We start from the raw sequence: 15,382 nt of genomic DNA, 5'->3' as shown, positions 1-15,382 counted from the left end.
AGTGATTGATCATCTGAGGAGTATTATTAGTGAAATAGAGATTACACCCACTTTGTTTTACCTCTCCCTGACTATTACAAAAGCCTTCTTCGGAAAAGCAACCCTTCTAGTTAAATTTTTACCGAATTTCTATGTTGGCTGAAGAATTTGTTACAAAGTTCGTGTGTTACAAATTAACATTTATTTTATATAAACATGTTAGCAGGAGGAGAAATAAGAGTTTGGTCTGTTTTCAACACACCTTATTTATTGGCGGTTTTGCATTTACCTTTTGTTTCAGGCTATACTGTGGCTAGAATTAAGCTTGGAGACTACCATTTCTATGGATTTGGCACTGACGTAGATTATGAGACGGCGTTTATTCATTATCGCCTAGCATCTGAGCAGCAGCACAGTGCACAAGCTATGTTTAACCTGGGATATATGCATGAGAAAGGACTAGGCATTAAACAGGTGAGTGTGACTTTGAAACAAATGTATGGATAATGTAATTGTGATTTGGGGGGAAACATCTTCATTTTTATAGGAAATAGGTTTGCTTTAGAATGTGCTCAGATTTTAGGTGCTAACTTAAGAGACAGTTTTGTAATATTTCAGAAGACTGCCCTGCATCTCTCTCATCCTCGAGCACACACACATATTGATATCTACACTGTTATATTTAGGATATTAAGCCAAAGATAGATTCATGAAAATGGAAAAGCAGTGCTGCCTCTGTTGATAACTGCTGTTTGAGAAACTGTCCATCAATAGCCAAATTCTATCATTTCTAGATTATTTTGAAATGAATTTAATATATTCATTCTTTTACCTTCCTAATGAAGTCTAACATTCTTTAGACCCACGGTCTTAAGTTTTTGCCTGTGTACCCTTAAAATAATTTTGAAAAACTGTGTATCCTCTTGCACATTTTTAATTTGACATTTAAAATATCTCATCATAAGTTTCAAAGGGTCTAAGTCCTAGCTATTTTAAACACTAACATTTTTATAAATAAAATGACTAAATTACTTTAAGTACCAAAATAATTTGATAACCCCATTATTAATTTTTTAAAAATACACAGCAAATTCGTTAAATGAAAATAGTATCTTTTCCTTTTCTCCCTGAATTTATATTTTAGTCCATTATTCCCACAGAATTGTATACCAGTGTAATGTACTGATCACTGATCATGCTTATCTGAAACAAAAAAGTGTATAAATTCAAATTTGAATTTTATTTCCTGTGATTATAGGCTCTTAAGTATTAAGAAAAATTCTTGAGATATTATTAGCCATAGTTGGTCAGTTATTAATATACTATTGTTCTCATCAACTTCATGATATTATAAATTTGATAAAATTTTACTTTTTGTGGTAATTATTGAAAATGTATCTTTTAATGAGATAAATAGAGCATTTTTAAAAATTAGCCTAAGTATCATGGAACAGGTTTACCATTAATTCTTGTTTTCATTTTATAAATATATGACTGGAACCTTGTTCGCATAAATAAGTATATGGGAATGGGAAGAATTTTATTATAGTAAGGTCACTTAATTCTTTAAACTGCTTTAGAGTTGTATGCTGTCCTGGTAGTTTGGGCTGCAGTGACAATACTATAGCGCAGTGGCTTGAACGACAGGCATTTATTTCTCACAGTTCTGGAGACCGGGAAGTTGAAGATCAAGGTGCCAGCAGATTTGGTGTCTGGTGAAGGCCCTCTTCTGTGTCCTCTCAAGAGGAAAGAGCGAGAGAGAAGCAGCAAGCTCTTTAGGGATTCTGATAAGGACACTAATTCCGTTCATGAGCGCTCTACCCTTATGACCTCATCCAGTCCTAATTACCTCTCAAAGGCCTCACTTCCTCATACCATCACATTAGGGAGTAGGGTTTCACATATGAATTTTGGGGATACACAAACATTTAGTCCATAACATATGCCAAAAATCAGACTGATCTGTCATTAAAATTATTTCTAATGATCTGTCACTTGATAACTTGGTTAAGCCTCTGTTCAGTTCTGTTGAAAGCAAAGATTTGGAAACTAGAGACTTGCAAAAGGAGGTGTTCCCTGATCACTGGACTCATACTTTCTCAGTTTCTGGGAGTGATGTCTAAAAGGCTTTCCCAAGGCTTATCAATAGCTAATGATACTCCTTGCTCATTCAGTCACTTAGAGACACTTTGTGACCTTATGTGCTTTTAAATCTAGAAGGTTGTTCATTTCATTTTGTTAATGCACTGTTTTTTGTCAAAGTGCTTTTTTATTTTATTACACTTGAGTATTTTAATTCCAATATGTAAGTTTTGATATTTTACATTTATATTAATATAAGATACTTGAATATAGTTTTATCAAGAATCTGGAGCTGCAGGCTGAGTGCGTTCAGTTCATGGACAATCTCTGCCATGTAACATAGTTGTTGAAGCCTCCCTGCATTGTCAGATCAGTCAGCCAAATCAGACTTAGTTTCTATCAGAAAGTCTGACTTTGTTAATTCAAATAAAAGTAATATGGGTTTGATGCCTAATGTAAAGATTACCTGTAAGTTATGGTTTTTATACGCTTAGTAATAATTTGCTAAAGACAATCAGAATTAAAGTAATATAACAGTCTGTTTTTATAATAGGCTGTAAGACAAGAAAACAAGAAAATTAATCAGTGTGCTTTTCTCATAATTTAATTTGTAATGTAAAGCTTATACAAATTCTTATGAATAAAGACTATGATAAAAGGGATAGAATTCCTTTGATTAGCATTAGGGGAGGGAACCCTGGGATTCAGCTTTTAAGAATAATTAATCATGTATAAAAATCAGAATAATTTCATTCGTTTTTATAAGACATTATGATCACCTTTTCTTATGTTTTCTGTTTTTTTAAATAAAAGAGATACTCATACTCTAAAAGCTAATCAGTCCAGCATCCAGTATAGATAGAAAAATATTAAGTATTAAACAAGATGAGGATTGGTTATAATTGGAATAAATAATTCAGGATTTGATTGATAGATAAGATTTAATTACCCTATTGAATCATCCACACAGAGTCTGCAGATCACATAAAGTTTGATGCATGATCTTGAAAAATATACTTTTCCGTTATCATGAATCTTGAAAAATATACTTTTCCGTTTTCATGAATCTCTCTTTGGCTTAATATCCTAAATATAACAGTGTAGATATCAATATGTGTGTGTGCTTGAGGATGAGAGAGATGCAGGGCAGTCTTCTGAAATATTACTACAAATAAAATTTGTTACATTTTTTAAAAAGTCAAAGACACTGACCATGCTGTTACTTTTATTTGAAGGTGCTCTTCTTTTTAACTAAAAGGATTCACCTTAGGGACAAGTATGGAGAACAGCTGAAAGTAACTGCTTATATTTAAATATGTAGAAAAAGTCAGTCTTAATGTTTAGCCTTTCTTTCCCATGTCTCATGGAATTCTTACCTATGAGTTTGGTATTCTTTGACAGTAGTCAGGGGATGGGAGAAGTGAGGTTGTTAAATGAGAATTTTGCACCTCCCACCATCCCATTCTACCACTTATCTAAATGCAGAGCACTCCAACCTGGGCCAAAATTAGTAATGACTTGTTTTGCCCTTTATAGAAATACATCTAAGACAGGAAAACACAGAATGCAAGTCCCTTATCGCTGTCCATGCATGCACCCCTTGGAAAACTTTGAGTATGTCTACCCCAGTTTGAAGATCACTGTTGCAGACTGAAACCAGGAATTGCTTACACTGACTGGTTATAAGTAGGAAAATATTAACTTGAGACTTACAGGTCACCCCTGGAAGTCTCCAGGTTAACAGTGTTATGCATAGGTATATAGCTGTGTCCACCGTATCTGCACAGCAAGTGGGATGTCAGATCAGGGGAACACAAGTTAACTTTTAAATTTTTCAACTAAGTTTTTCAAAATTAAGCAGTTAGATAATTAAACAAATTTTACCTAATTAAAGCTTGGGTTTTTTTCTTTAGGTAAGGGAAATTTTAAAATGAAACTTGAAAGGTAAAATAAACTTTCCTAATATATAAATAGTAATTATTTTTACTTAGTTTAACAAGAAATGAACTTTGGTTTACTACCCGTATTATAGGATATTCACCTTGCAAAACGTTTTTATGACATGGCAGCGGAAGCCAGCCCAGATGCACAAGTACCAGTCTTCCTAGCACTCTGCAAATTGGGTATTGTCTATTTCTTGCAGTACATACGGGAAACAAATGTAAGTGGTCCATGTCTCTTTTAACTAGAATACAAATGATGTAACCTTCTCAGTCCACAGTTTCGTTTTTGCAAAGTTGGGGGAGGGGAGGAAGGACCTGCAAGTGTCTGGTCTCTTTCCTTCTTCCCAGATGAAGGGACCTCATCAGGTGAGGGATGAGTATAGCCACAAAGCACTTAACAGTTCCCAGGTAACATTTGACAGTGGTTCCCAGTGCTAAAGTATTTTTCATTGGTGCAGATGTTTCCTGGTTTAGGGAAAACTGAGACTAAACCATGGCAATTTGAAATAGTAGTTAACTAATTCCAGTAAACATTAAATCAGATGACTGCCTAGCAGTGACTCAGACCAGCCCCTTAAAAAGAGAATTTAAGACATGAAAAGAAGTAGAACCTGAGAACCTGTCCAGGCTCTTGTACTTCAGATTCTTCTGATAGTGGAACATGTTAAAAATACCACTGAAACTATATTTTCTAAAAATACCTTGAATTATTTAAATATGCTTAATGTTAGAACTTTGCTAGGAGATGGGTGGGTTACCCATTCTCTTCAAAACTACCAACTCTAGTTACCAACACAATGTTGGTGCTCTTGGGTTCTCCAGTTTTCTGTTTTGTTTACAGTACCTATCGTTCCTCCTAATGGATTCACTGGTGCAGCATTTAACTCTGAAAGTCCTAAAATGTATGCAGAAAGAAGGGCTATTTAACTTTAATTCACGCCAGACCAGAAAAGGATGATGTTTCAACCTTTTGTTAATATCTTGTAGAACAAGTTGATGCACCATTTCAGCACTAGATTCCGGAAGGGGCATTCCCTCTTTGTTACACAGATGTAAATTTAGTCCATGCTGCTTCAGCATCTATAAAGAGAAATTCGACAACTCCTCCCTTTTGCAGCCCTAGCACGTGCACTGAGGTCCTCCACGTATAGGGCTCCAGAGGGCTGGAGATGTTGGCCTCTGTCCTCTTGATTGCTTATACATTTGTAATGTCAAATTTATAATTGTTCAATAGCGTGAGCCAGGGTATGCTGTACGCTCCGTTAACTCAAAGGATCCTTGTTCCTTTAACTGAAAAGCTAACAGTGTGGCCGCCTGCTCTTTCTTTCTCAGGACTATTTCAGACTCTTGTCTCTCACAGTTTTTATCACTAATAAACTACTGATTACAGTCTAGGATTTGGTCATGTAATACACCATGTTAAGTTGTTGTGTTTTATACAGAAGTTTCAAGAAGACAATAAAATGCCCGGTAATCCTACCACCTAGATATTCCAACTTAAAAAAAAAAAAAAAAGGAGTAATAAGTATTGATGGTGAGAAAGTCAAAAAATACAGAAAAACAAAGTCTCCTATTGCGGGTCCCACCCCAGGGAACACAGTTAATAGTTTGTTATAATTTTTTTTCCAGAAAAATTTTAGCACCTGTACCTACAAATATTATATTATGGGGACCTTTTAAATGTAATTTTATTTAAACATAAAGGATTATGCCCCATATTTACTTTCTTTGTGGGTAAGCATCAGTCAGAAAATACCAGGAATAACTTAAGTGACATTAAAACAATTAAAATATCATAGATGAAGAAAATAACTTTTAAGTTCAATTTCAGTTGTTAAATATTTAGTTAAATCCTAACTAAAAAGCATTATTTGTTCAGCTATTAAATTTCTGAATTCCTGTCATCTTCAGTTACATGAGAGAAGTAGTAAAATAGCCCTGCTTTCATTAGAAGAGAGCTTTTTAGCTAGTGTGTCAACACTAGAAATAGGTTATAGGTGAGGTGTGCCAAGATACTGATTTCCGCCCCCCCTTCATCCTCCATTGTCCCCAGTGTTTGTTTCAAATATTTCCTGTGAAAAATGGTTGGAAATCAGTGCATTAGGTTACTGATGGAAAGGAACCATAGCTCTGGTCCTCAGACATTATTTTGAGTTTCAGGCTTTTAAAAATTTTTTTTTCAGTTGAACTCATTGTCTTTATATTTTTGTCTTGTTTTATCCTTAATTTTATTAGATTGGATTCTTTGTTAAAGTCTGGTGGGTTTTATTTTTTTAATTGAAGTATAGTTGATATACAATACTATATAGAGTTACAGGTGTACAATATAGTGATTCACAATTTTTATAGGTTATACTCCATTTACAGTTATAAAATAGTGGCTATAATTCCCATGTTGTATGATATATCCTTGTAGCTTATTTTATACCTAATAGTTTGTACCTCTTAGTCTCCTACCCCTATATTGCCCCTCCGCCTCTTCCCTCTCCCCACTGATGACCACTAGTTTGTTCTCTATATCTGATCCTGCTTCTGTTTTGTTATATTCGCTAGTTTGTTGTATTTTTTAGATTCTGCATATAAGTGATATCGTACACTATTTGTCTTTCTCTGTCTGACTTATTTCACTTAACATAATGCCCTCCGAGTCCATCCATTTTGCTGCAGATGGCAAAATTTCATTCTTTATTATGGCTGAGTAATGTTCCATTGTGTATATATGTACCACATCTTCTTTATCCATTCATCTGTTGATGGACACTTAGGTTGCTTCCACATCTTGACAATTATGAATAATGCTGCTATGAACATTGGGGTGCATGTATCTTTTAGAATTAGTGTTTCTGTTTTTTCGGATATATACCCAGGAGTGGAATTGCTGGGTCATATGGTAGTTCTGAGTTTAGTAAAACCCTTTTTTTTGGAACACATTGCAAAATGTTACTAAAACCAATTGATTTAATAAATTCTGTATTTATCTCTAATCTGTGATGTAACTTTCCTAGCTCCTTCTATTATATTTTAATGATCATAATGATTTTTATACTTTTCTCATTAAGCTTCGAGATCTGTTCACCCAGCTTGATATGGACCAGCTTTTGGGACCTGAGTGGGACCTTTACCTCATGACCATCATCGCATTGCTGTTGGGGACAGTTATCGCTTACAGGCAGAGGCAGCACCAGGACATGCCTGTCCCCAGGCCTCCCGGGCCACGGCCAGCACCACCACAGCAGGAGGGGCCGCCCGAGCAGCAGCCACCACAGTGACCCACGGCGGCCAGCCTTGACCAGTGACAAACAAGGAAATCGTTTACCAAGAACACTTGCATTTGATTTAGGACTTTGGATCAGTGGCCACCTCCTGGAAGAGGCACAAGGAAGCATTGAATTCCTAAAGCTGCTTAGAATCTGATGCCTTTATTTTCAGGGATAAGTAACTCTTACCTAAACTGAGTTGAATGTCCGTTTCAGTGCCGTATGGAATAACAACTCTCAGTGGCTCCCCTGCCCCCCCTTTTTTTTTCCTGGAAACATGTGAGACACTCAAGGTAATGTCTGCTGTGTCCAGCTATCTTTCTTGGGTCCTTTTGGTCATTCTTTCAATGTGCATAAGTTCTGTCAACCATCTTTAAGGTCTCATGCGTCGACACTAAAAACTGATCGATGTAAAAAGGAAAACCCAGTTAGTTGCAGATTTAACCTTAACATGTTTGAAAGTCTGAAAATAGAACTGCCTTTTAAGTTAAAAAAAAAAAAAAAGTCTTCAAAGTGTTTCAGAACTGCGATAACCGAGGAACTTTTACCAGGCCACATGCAAGTATACATATTCAGCATATTTATTACTTTAAAAGGCAAGGTTGGGAGGTTTCTTACTGTTGGTGAGTGTCATACTTTATACCATACTTCTCTCCTTCAAAGACTGAAAGGCCATGTTAAAGAGTTTTATGTGAACTTCATTTCCTTGGAATGGAATATATAGAAAACATTGTGAACTGACTTCTTGAGCTAACACGTGAACTTGCCCCAAATTACTCAATGTAATTTGCTTGCTTGTTTTGAGTATACAGAGCCTTTATCTGGAAGCCAGAGGATGGACTAAAGGGGAGAGATTAGAAAACAATATTGAAGAACTCTGAGTGGGGTACCAGGATCACAGACACACTTTCCCAAAAGTTGAAGCATTTGTTACCAGGATTTATTTTACTTTGCATTTCTTATTGCAAAAGAACAGACCACCCTCCTGAATTTGTAAAATATGAAATATTGTTGCCAAGCTATGGCATACAGTGACTACCATTACAATACTAACACTCAGAGAATCTGAGATGCATTAAAATCAGTGGTTGAGGAAAGCCAAAGCCTGTTTGTACTGTTCAGGGAGACTTTTATTTCTGCAGTTTGATGTTACATTAGAAGATCAACCACTTGCTTAGCTTTCGTATTCACCACCCTCCCACTGTTAACATCAGGAAAATCAAGGCTATTACACTTCAGAATTGTCTGGTTAAGTACTACAGAAAACAACAACGACAGCAACAACAAAGAAAACAGAGAAGGTCACATACCACAAATGAAAAAATTGAAACTTCAACCAAATTGTATTCCTTTTTGTTGTCGGATGGCAGCGTTCACCAGCCTGTATCTGGTCTGAGGCTCTCTTAGTGTGTGAGCAGGCTTTCTGTGCCTGCTGACCTCATCTGTTTATATTAATCTTTATACTCTTTTTCCATAACCCCTTATCTGCCAGAAAACTTGAAGAGTTGTAAGACTTTGGTTTTTGAAGTAGAGATTGTATTTAGAACTAGAGTGAATTAGTCTGTAATGAACATGAAGGCTCTAAATGTGAAGTAGTGTGCTTTTTTGGTGTTTAGAGTATTATGAGAAACCTGGTAAGCAAACTTTCCTCCTAGATAATTGCTTCTAATAGGAAGAGGTGATGACAGCGAGAACCATATGTATAAATGCAGATCTGAAAGGTAAGAAATTTTACCCTCAGAAGTGTCATGTTGCTTTGGGCAGCTCATGTAAATATTAAGACTTGTTTGATCTCTTACATTAGAGATTTGAGTACAGTCGGTACAGTATGTTGGTGTCTTCACCCCTGCCCGTTCTCCCCCAACCTTCAAAATAAGTATGATCCACAGTAGCAGCCACGCTTCATTTCGAAGGAACTGTTTTAATTTATTTAAAACTTGAACAACTAAACTTCCGTATTTTTCTACCATCCACCTAATTTTTCCTTTAGCAGCATTCTTATCTCTATCTTTACTTCCCTCTGTTAGTACTTTGAAAAAACATTTCTTAAAGCAGTGTGCACTACCCAGAGGCAGATGGGAAAGCGTGGTCTTGTTCTCCAGGCAATAACTTCCCGGTAGTGTACCACTAGCCATGTCCTTTTTATTAATCTCCCAAATAGATCTTTTTCTTGGCTTTTGTCCACCTCCTGTTTTACCCTGGGTCATTTGCTACTGGAAATTTGAATGGTAAATTTAAAATAACTTCGTTCCTATGGCTTCATTTAAAGACTGTCTCAAAATACTTTGTTCCCTTTTTCATTCTGTACAAGAGACATGATACCTAAGCAAATAGGAACTGGGTTTGGTGTTTCTCCTAAAATAATGCTCAATACCTACCTAATCAAATGGCATCCATTTGAATAAAATGACAGTAACTAAAGCTAGTTAATGTCAGTGACATTAAACTAACTCCAGGATTCAGGAGTTTTAATGTTAGAATTTAGAGCTAGCAGAGTACGGCTTCATTTCTCCGTGGTAGCCCTTCTCTCCCGATCCCTTTTATAGTCTGTCTTCCTGCCTTCCAAGGTGATGACAATAGTACTCTACTTAGCTTCTATTCTCTTGTGCATTTGGTTTCTTGGTTAGTCAACTGTTCCAGAGTCTTGAGACTATCTGTTTTGCTTTTTGTTTTATGTTAACAAAGGTAGCATTGGGGTTTGGGACTTGGTTTGTTTTTTTTTTCCTTTTTGTTTTTGGAGCTTTTGTTTCTGTATTCTGGGTAAGGCTTATCTTATTTTTGGTTAATATCCAATGGCACAGAAAAATTAAACCAAAAGGTTTCTTTTTTTCAGAATTCATTATTATTTAGCATTTAGATGAACTTGTGAGTCATTAATCTTAATACTGTTGAGGATGTGTTACCCTTTGCATATAAGGTTATTTTGTGCATATAAGGTTAATTTGTGAGAGTTTTACTGCTAAGCCATTTTATCTCTGTACCATTGGGAAGTTGTAGAAACTTCTGCTGGTGATCTGGCCATGATCTGTTGCTTTATTTAATTAAGGAGCTGCTGTTGCCTCCAGGAAACTTAAGTATTTTGTATAAGCTTTTTTTTTCTCCCTTTCTTTGCTCCTCATGTTTGTTCTTCAAACCAGTGTTTGGAAGTATGCATGCAAGCCTATAAATGAAGACCACAGCTCTTCATGTGTGTAGCATGTGTATTATATTGTCTAGCTACATCTGCAGAAAACCTTTTTCAGAGGTTTGGACTAACATTTCACATGCACATTTCAAAACAAAAAGTGCTTCAGAGAAATAGCCCCTTTACCTACCAAGAAGAGCAACGTGGGCTACATTTGTCCCAATAACAGGTAGTGTTTGTTTTGAAAGTGAATTTAATTATGTTATACAATATTATGACTACAACTGTGCAAGAAATAAAGCAGAAGAAACTTCTATTTTCACGAAAATACTTTTCATTAGTCATTGCTCTCAAATGTAAATGAAAATACAAAATTTCTGAATATCATATTGTCAGAGGCACTACCTGATTTTTAAATGTGTAGTAGTCCTCGAAAAGAAGCTACATCTCTCCTTCCACTTGGTATTTCAAGAGAATTGAAAATATTCCAAGTAAAAATGATTTGTATTTTTAAAGTGACTATTTGCACAAGTAAAAACCTGATGTGCGCGTGAGAAGGATGTCTCGGTTGTGTGCAGGGAGTCACGTCTCATGCACCGGCTTTCCTGTTTGGAATAACAAGATGACACTATTCTCTTTGATTAAAAAAAAAATCATAATACTGATACGATCAAGGTGTAACCACTATCAATATTTAGGAGACGTTTTAAAAGACCGTAAGCTGGCATGGGAAAGAGCACCATGGTAGACTTTTTGTAAATTTATTTTGTATTTAATTAAATTCAATATAAAGGCTGGTGAAGTGTAATATAATTGTGTAAACAAATCCTGTTAATAGAGAGATGTACAGATTCGTTTTGTACTGTATCTTGAAACCTGTGAAATAAAGATTCCACCTCTGGTTATCCTGTATGCTATAACGTACCATGGCCAGGCACCTCTCCAGGCAGACTTTTTTTAAAACCTGAATCATTCAATTTTTTCATGAACCATTTTGGAAATTCAGAAACTTCTAGAAAGCATTGATTAGGGGCAGTTTGAATCCATCTTACATTTAATTTTAACTATTGAAATTCAGATTTCTATAAGTTGAATTTTATCCTGCAGAATATGAATTTGCTAAGACATGTTTCCCTTTTTAAATCTCAGATCTTTGACCTGAATCAGCCTGTGATATTTAGTATGCGTATTCACTTTTATCCTGATTATGGTAAAACTTAGCTAAAGGTTGTTTATGCATTGTCTTTTCCCAGAAGGTTTTTAGGAGGGCTTGCAGAGCTACATAACGGTGCAACACGACGAAATTTACTTAGGATAAGTAAGTAAAGGGGAAACAAAGGAGAAAACAGTATTAAATCAGGAGTGAACTTTGTACACAAAATGCATGTTAGAACCAGGCTACAAATCTGGCCCTAACTTCCTAGCAGCCAACTCAAAAGAAATCGAGCTAAAATGTTCATCTTAGAAGCATCAGATCCTTGAAAAAGTTTGGATGATGCAGGTTGTGGCAAGTGGAGAAATTGGGTCTCAAATTTTACTTCTGGGAGCATAGTCAGCCACCCAAGATGACTTTGACCTTGACTAAAATAAAAGTTTTGAGGAAGTTGGACATCAGAGCTATAACATCAGCAGTTTGATCATTCAACCTGGAGTTGGGTGTGATGCCTATTTACCAGTTAGCCCCTTTCTGACAAGTCATTAAAATGAGTCCTTGGTCTTCACTGGATGCAACTTGATGAGAAGCAGCTTCTCCCTTTTACCTTTATGACACTAATTTGGATTGGCTACACTAACCTTGAAATTTGCTTATACTGTGTCACGACATATACATAAATATATGCAAGTTAAAAATTAGAAATTGTTTCTGTAGTAGAAACTACAAAAAAAAACAGAAGGAAGATTTTTTTACTTTTTGGATATTTTCCAAATACTTGAAGAGTCAAGTGAAAAAGGGCTTTAGGATCTACCAGTTCAAAAGGAGATGCTTCTGCATTAATGGATCTTGTATATTTCTTCCCATGTCATTTCCACCACTACTTAGAAAGCCATCAGATTGAACAACCTTGAGCAAAAACTCTAGTTTTCCTAGTGGCCAAATGTTTTCAGTCTGGATTAATTTATTTTAAACATGACCTAGTGTTAATGCTGAATTGTGTATTAAGTCCCACTTACAAAAACCCCACGTGATTTTTTTCTTATGTAAGTTGAGTCGAATATGGTCAGTTAATTGACTTGAGAACATTCATATAAATATTTTCTGGTTTTGCTCAGTCCAGTTTCCTTTTGCCCTCTCTCTACCTCCCAATAGAACTCTTATTTAGCCTCTCAGGATTGAAAAGAATTCCTCATAAGTCTTCTAAGTATTAGATATGAGATTTAAGTATCCTAAACAAGGATTCTGACTTTGAAGTTATCACTGAGTTTTACATGATTCAAGATTTAAATGTGAACAACGGAAGCCTCCATTCTTGGAAACATTTATTTCAAGATGTGAAAGCACAGCTGTGAGTTTCAGAGTTTGTGCATCTGGGTTTCCCCACTCTTCACCCATGCATTGCCTAAATTTTTTTTTCCTTAGGAAAATTTGATTAATTGGCTCTTTTTGTTCTAAATGAAAACAAATAGAAACTAATCCCGATTGTGCAAGAGAGGAGGGGGAGGAAGTAGAGGGAATCATCCAGCTGGTCTTGTTTCCCTTGTACTAGTAAAGAATTTACTTGAATTTTCTTCAACCTATACAGATGCTATTTGCTTTTGCATACTATTTGGACAGTGTTGTTTGGCTGGTAGCATCTTACACGATGCATGGAAATTTACTGCCAGGACAGAGGTGAGAACAGCACACTGGTTTCCCTATAGTCCCTATTTTGACTCTAGATGAAATAAATGCTGTAAATGGAACTGTCCACACTGGAGCTGTGAACAACAGCCTTTATTATTTCAAAGGCAAGGAAAAAAGTAATTGAAGAAGCCTTAGATGTGTTAATTGGTATTTATATTTCATCACTCATTTAAGGCTTAAAAGTAATTAAAACTGCATAACTAATGCTTTTTGTACTCAAGTTCACTAAACCAAAGAAGGAACCTATTAGGTCTCACCGGGCACAGTGAACTAAGCTAGGAACTGGACATTTATACCTTAAAGCAGTGAAGTAGAAGAAAGGCCTGTGAACTGGGATGAAACCCCAGCCTTAGCTACAGAAAAACTACACTGCATCCCAGTAGACCTATTGCCACTAATGAAAGGGGCTTTTTAATTACGAGTCACTATTCCAGTGCCAGAGTCATGATGACAAATTGGACAGATGCACAGGGATGGACCTATACACAACCTCCATGGCCTATAGTTGGGTCTTGCATTCCCGACAGGTTCTCACGTTGACCCTCCTGAGTTGCCTAATCCCTTCATAAAAGCGATTAGGGATCAGTCCTACCCCCAGTGAATGGCGCTGAAATACAAAGGAAGAAAGGAAGGATGCTGTAGCAAGGGGAGAAAAGCTCTGGACTGGGCTCTAGTCCTCACGGTGAGTGGATGGTCTTGGGCAAACCGCTCATTTTATCAAGAGGCTGCTTGCACTGGATGGTCATTAAGGTCTTGCCAGCCCTCGGAGGTTTTAAATGCCAAAAGCAATTGAGTAGACATTTTTTTCAATAACCAGCTAGCCTGAGAGAACCTCGCAGTTGACACTCAGTTTGGGGTTTTGGAAAACTTAGATCACCATGAAGTCCATCTGGATGTAGGTGTACTTCCTGTTCTGATATCAGATGCCCTAAATATCAAACCTGGGTTTGAGCAAACTGCAATTTTTCTTTGGTGACCTTATATCCCTTTAAGGCTAAAAGCTCTAGGAAGTGGAGGCTGTCTTCCTGTGAAGAGACTTGAGAAGGAGAGCAGAGTATTACAAGGGGGAGTCCAATGGATTATGAGGCCTTGAGCCTTGTAATCTGTTACAGGGTTTATGCCTTGAAGGGCTTCTTTCTTTATAGGATATTGATTAATTCTGGGAAGAAATTTTGAAGGATCTATTTGAATCTTGATGGGAGGTGGACTGCAAAATTTGCCCATATCAGTTGGAGATTTTGCCCACAAGGAGTGTGGTAGCTGATTCAATAGGGACAAATTATCTGTGTTTCCAGAATCAGTCTAGTAGCGTCAGAGATGGAGCGAGGGTCCAGAGATGTCAAAGGGTCATTGAGTTCACTGGTTGGCTGCTTTGATGGCTATTATCAAGTTCTAGAATTATTTTATCCTTTTGGGAGAAAGAAATGCCAGCATGATACTTCCCTAACAAATCTCAGTGTAGTAAATGGATAGGGGAAGAGAAACTAAGGAGAAAAGGGTGTGTACCTCTCAAAGGGCCTAAACGAAAGAGAATAGCTTTAGAGACTGAAACCTCTTAAGGTTCATTAGAGATCCCCAGTATTTGAACTAGGTTTTTGTTGTTGGGTTTTTTTTTTTTTTTTTTTTTGCCACGCCATGCAGCTTGTGGGATCTTAATTCTCTGACCAGGGATTGAACCCGGGGCCACGGCAGTGAAAGTGCTGAGTCCTAATCACTGGACTGCCAGGAAATTCCCTGAACCATTTTAGTACTCCAAGGAGGGGGCTGCTTTATAGTAGTGGGGTTGAAAAGTAATCCATGTTGGAAAAGAAGTAAAACTGTCACTGTTTGCAGATGACACTACACATAGAAAATCCTAAAGATGCTACCAGAAAACTACTAGAGCTCATCAATGAATCTGGTAAAGTTGCAGGATACAAAATTAATGCATAGAAATCTCTTGCCTTCCTATACACTAACAACGAAAGATCAGAAAGAGAAATTAAGGAAATGATCCCATATAGTAGTGGGGCTGAGCACCGAGAGTGTGGCTCCAGTGTCAGGACTGGAAAAACTTCATTCCCAATCAGGGGAAATGTTTCTTCAATCTGATTAAGAGGGAGGATTGGGAAGAGTTCCTGTAGTTCTGTGGAGCCCCGTCACTGAGAATCGGGAG

The 15,382-nt window shown here is 36.7% G+C and overlaps 1 protein-coding gene across 1 annotated transcript in view; it reads left to right on the top strand.

Moving 5' to 3' along the window:
- Positions 1–11,288, top strand: part of SEL1L (SEL1L adaptor subunit of SYVN1 ubiquitin ligase) — a 56,755-nt gene extending 45,467 nt beyond the window's left edge. Inside the window, exons 19-21 of the mRNA XM_030848700.2 lie at positions 281–453; positions 4,094–4,222; positions 7,064–11,288. Coding sequence (XP_030704560.1) covers positions 281–453; positions 4,094–4,222; positions 7,064–7,273 — 512 coding nt within the window. The 3' untranslated portion in view covers positions 7,274–11,288. The remainder of the gene's footprint in view (positions 1–280; positions 454–4,093; positions 4,223–7,063) is intronic.
- The last annotated feature ends 4,094 nt before the right edge of the window (positions 11,289–15,382 follow it).

The sequence above is a fragment of the Globicephala melas genome, chromosome 2, assembly GCF_963455315.2.
Source record: "Globicephala melas chromosome 2, mGloMel1.2, whole genome shotgun sequence".
Lineage (NCBI taxonomy): Eukaryota > Metazoa > Chordata > Mammalia > Artiodactyla > Delphinidae > Globicephala > Globicephala melas.
This window is presented reverse-complemented; position numbering and strand designations above follow the sequence as displayed.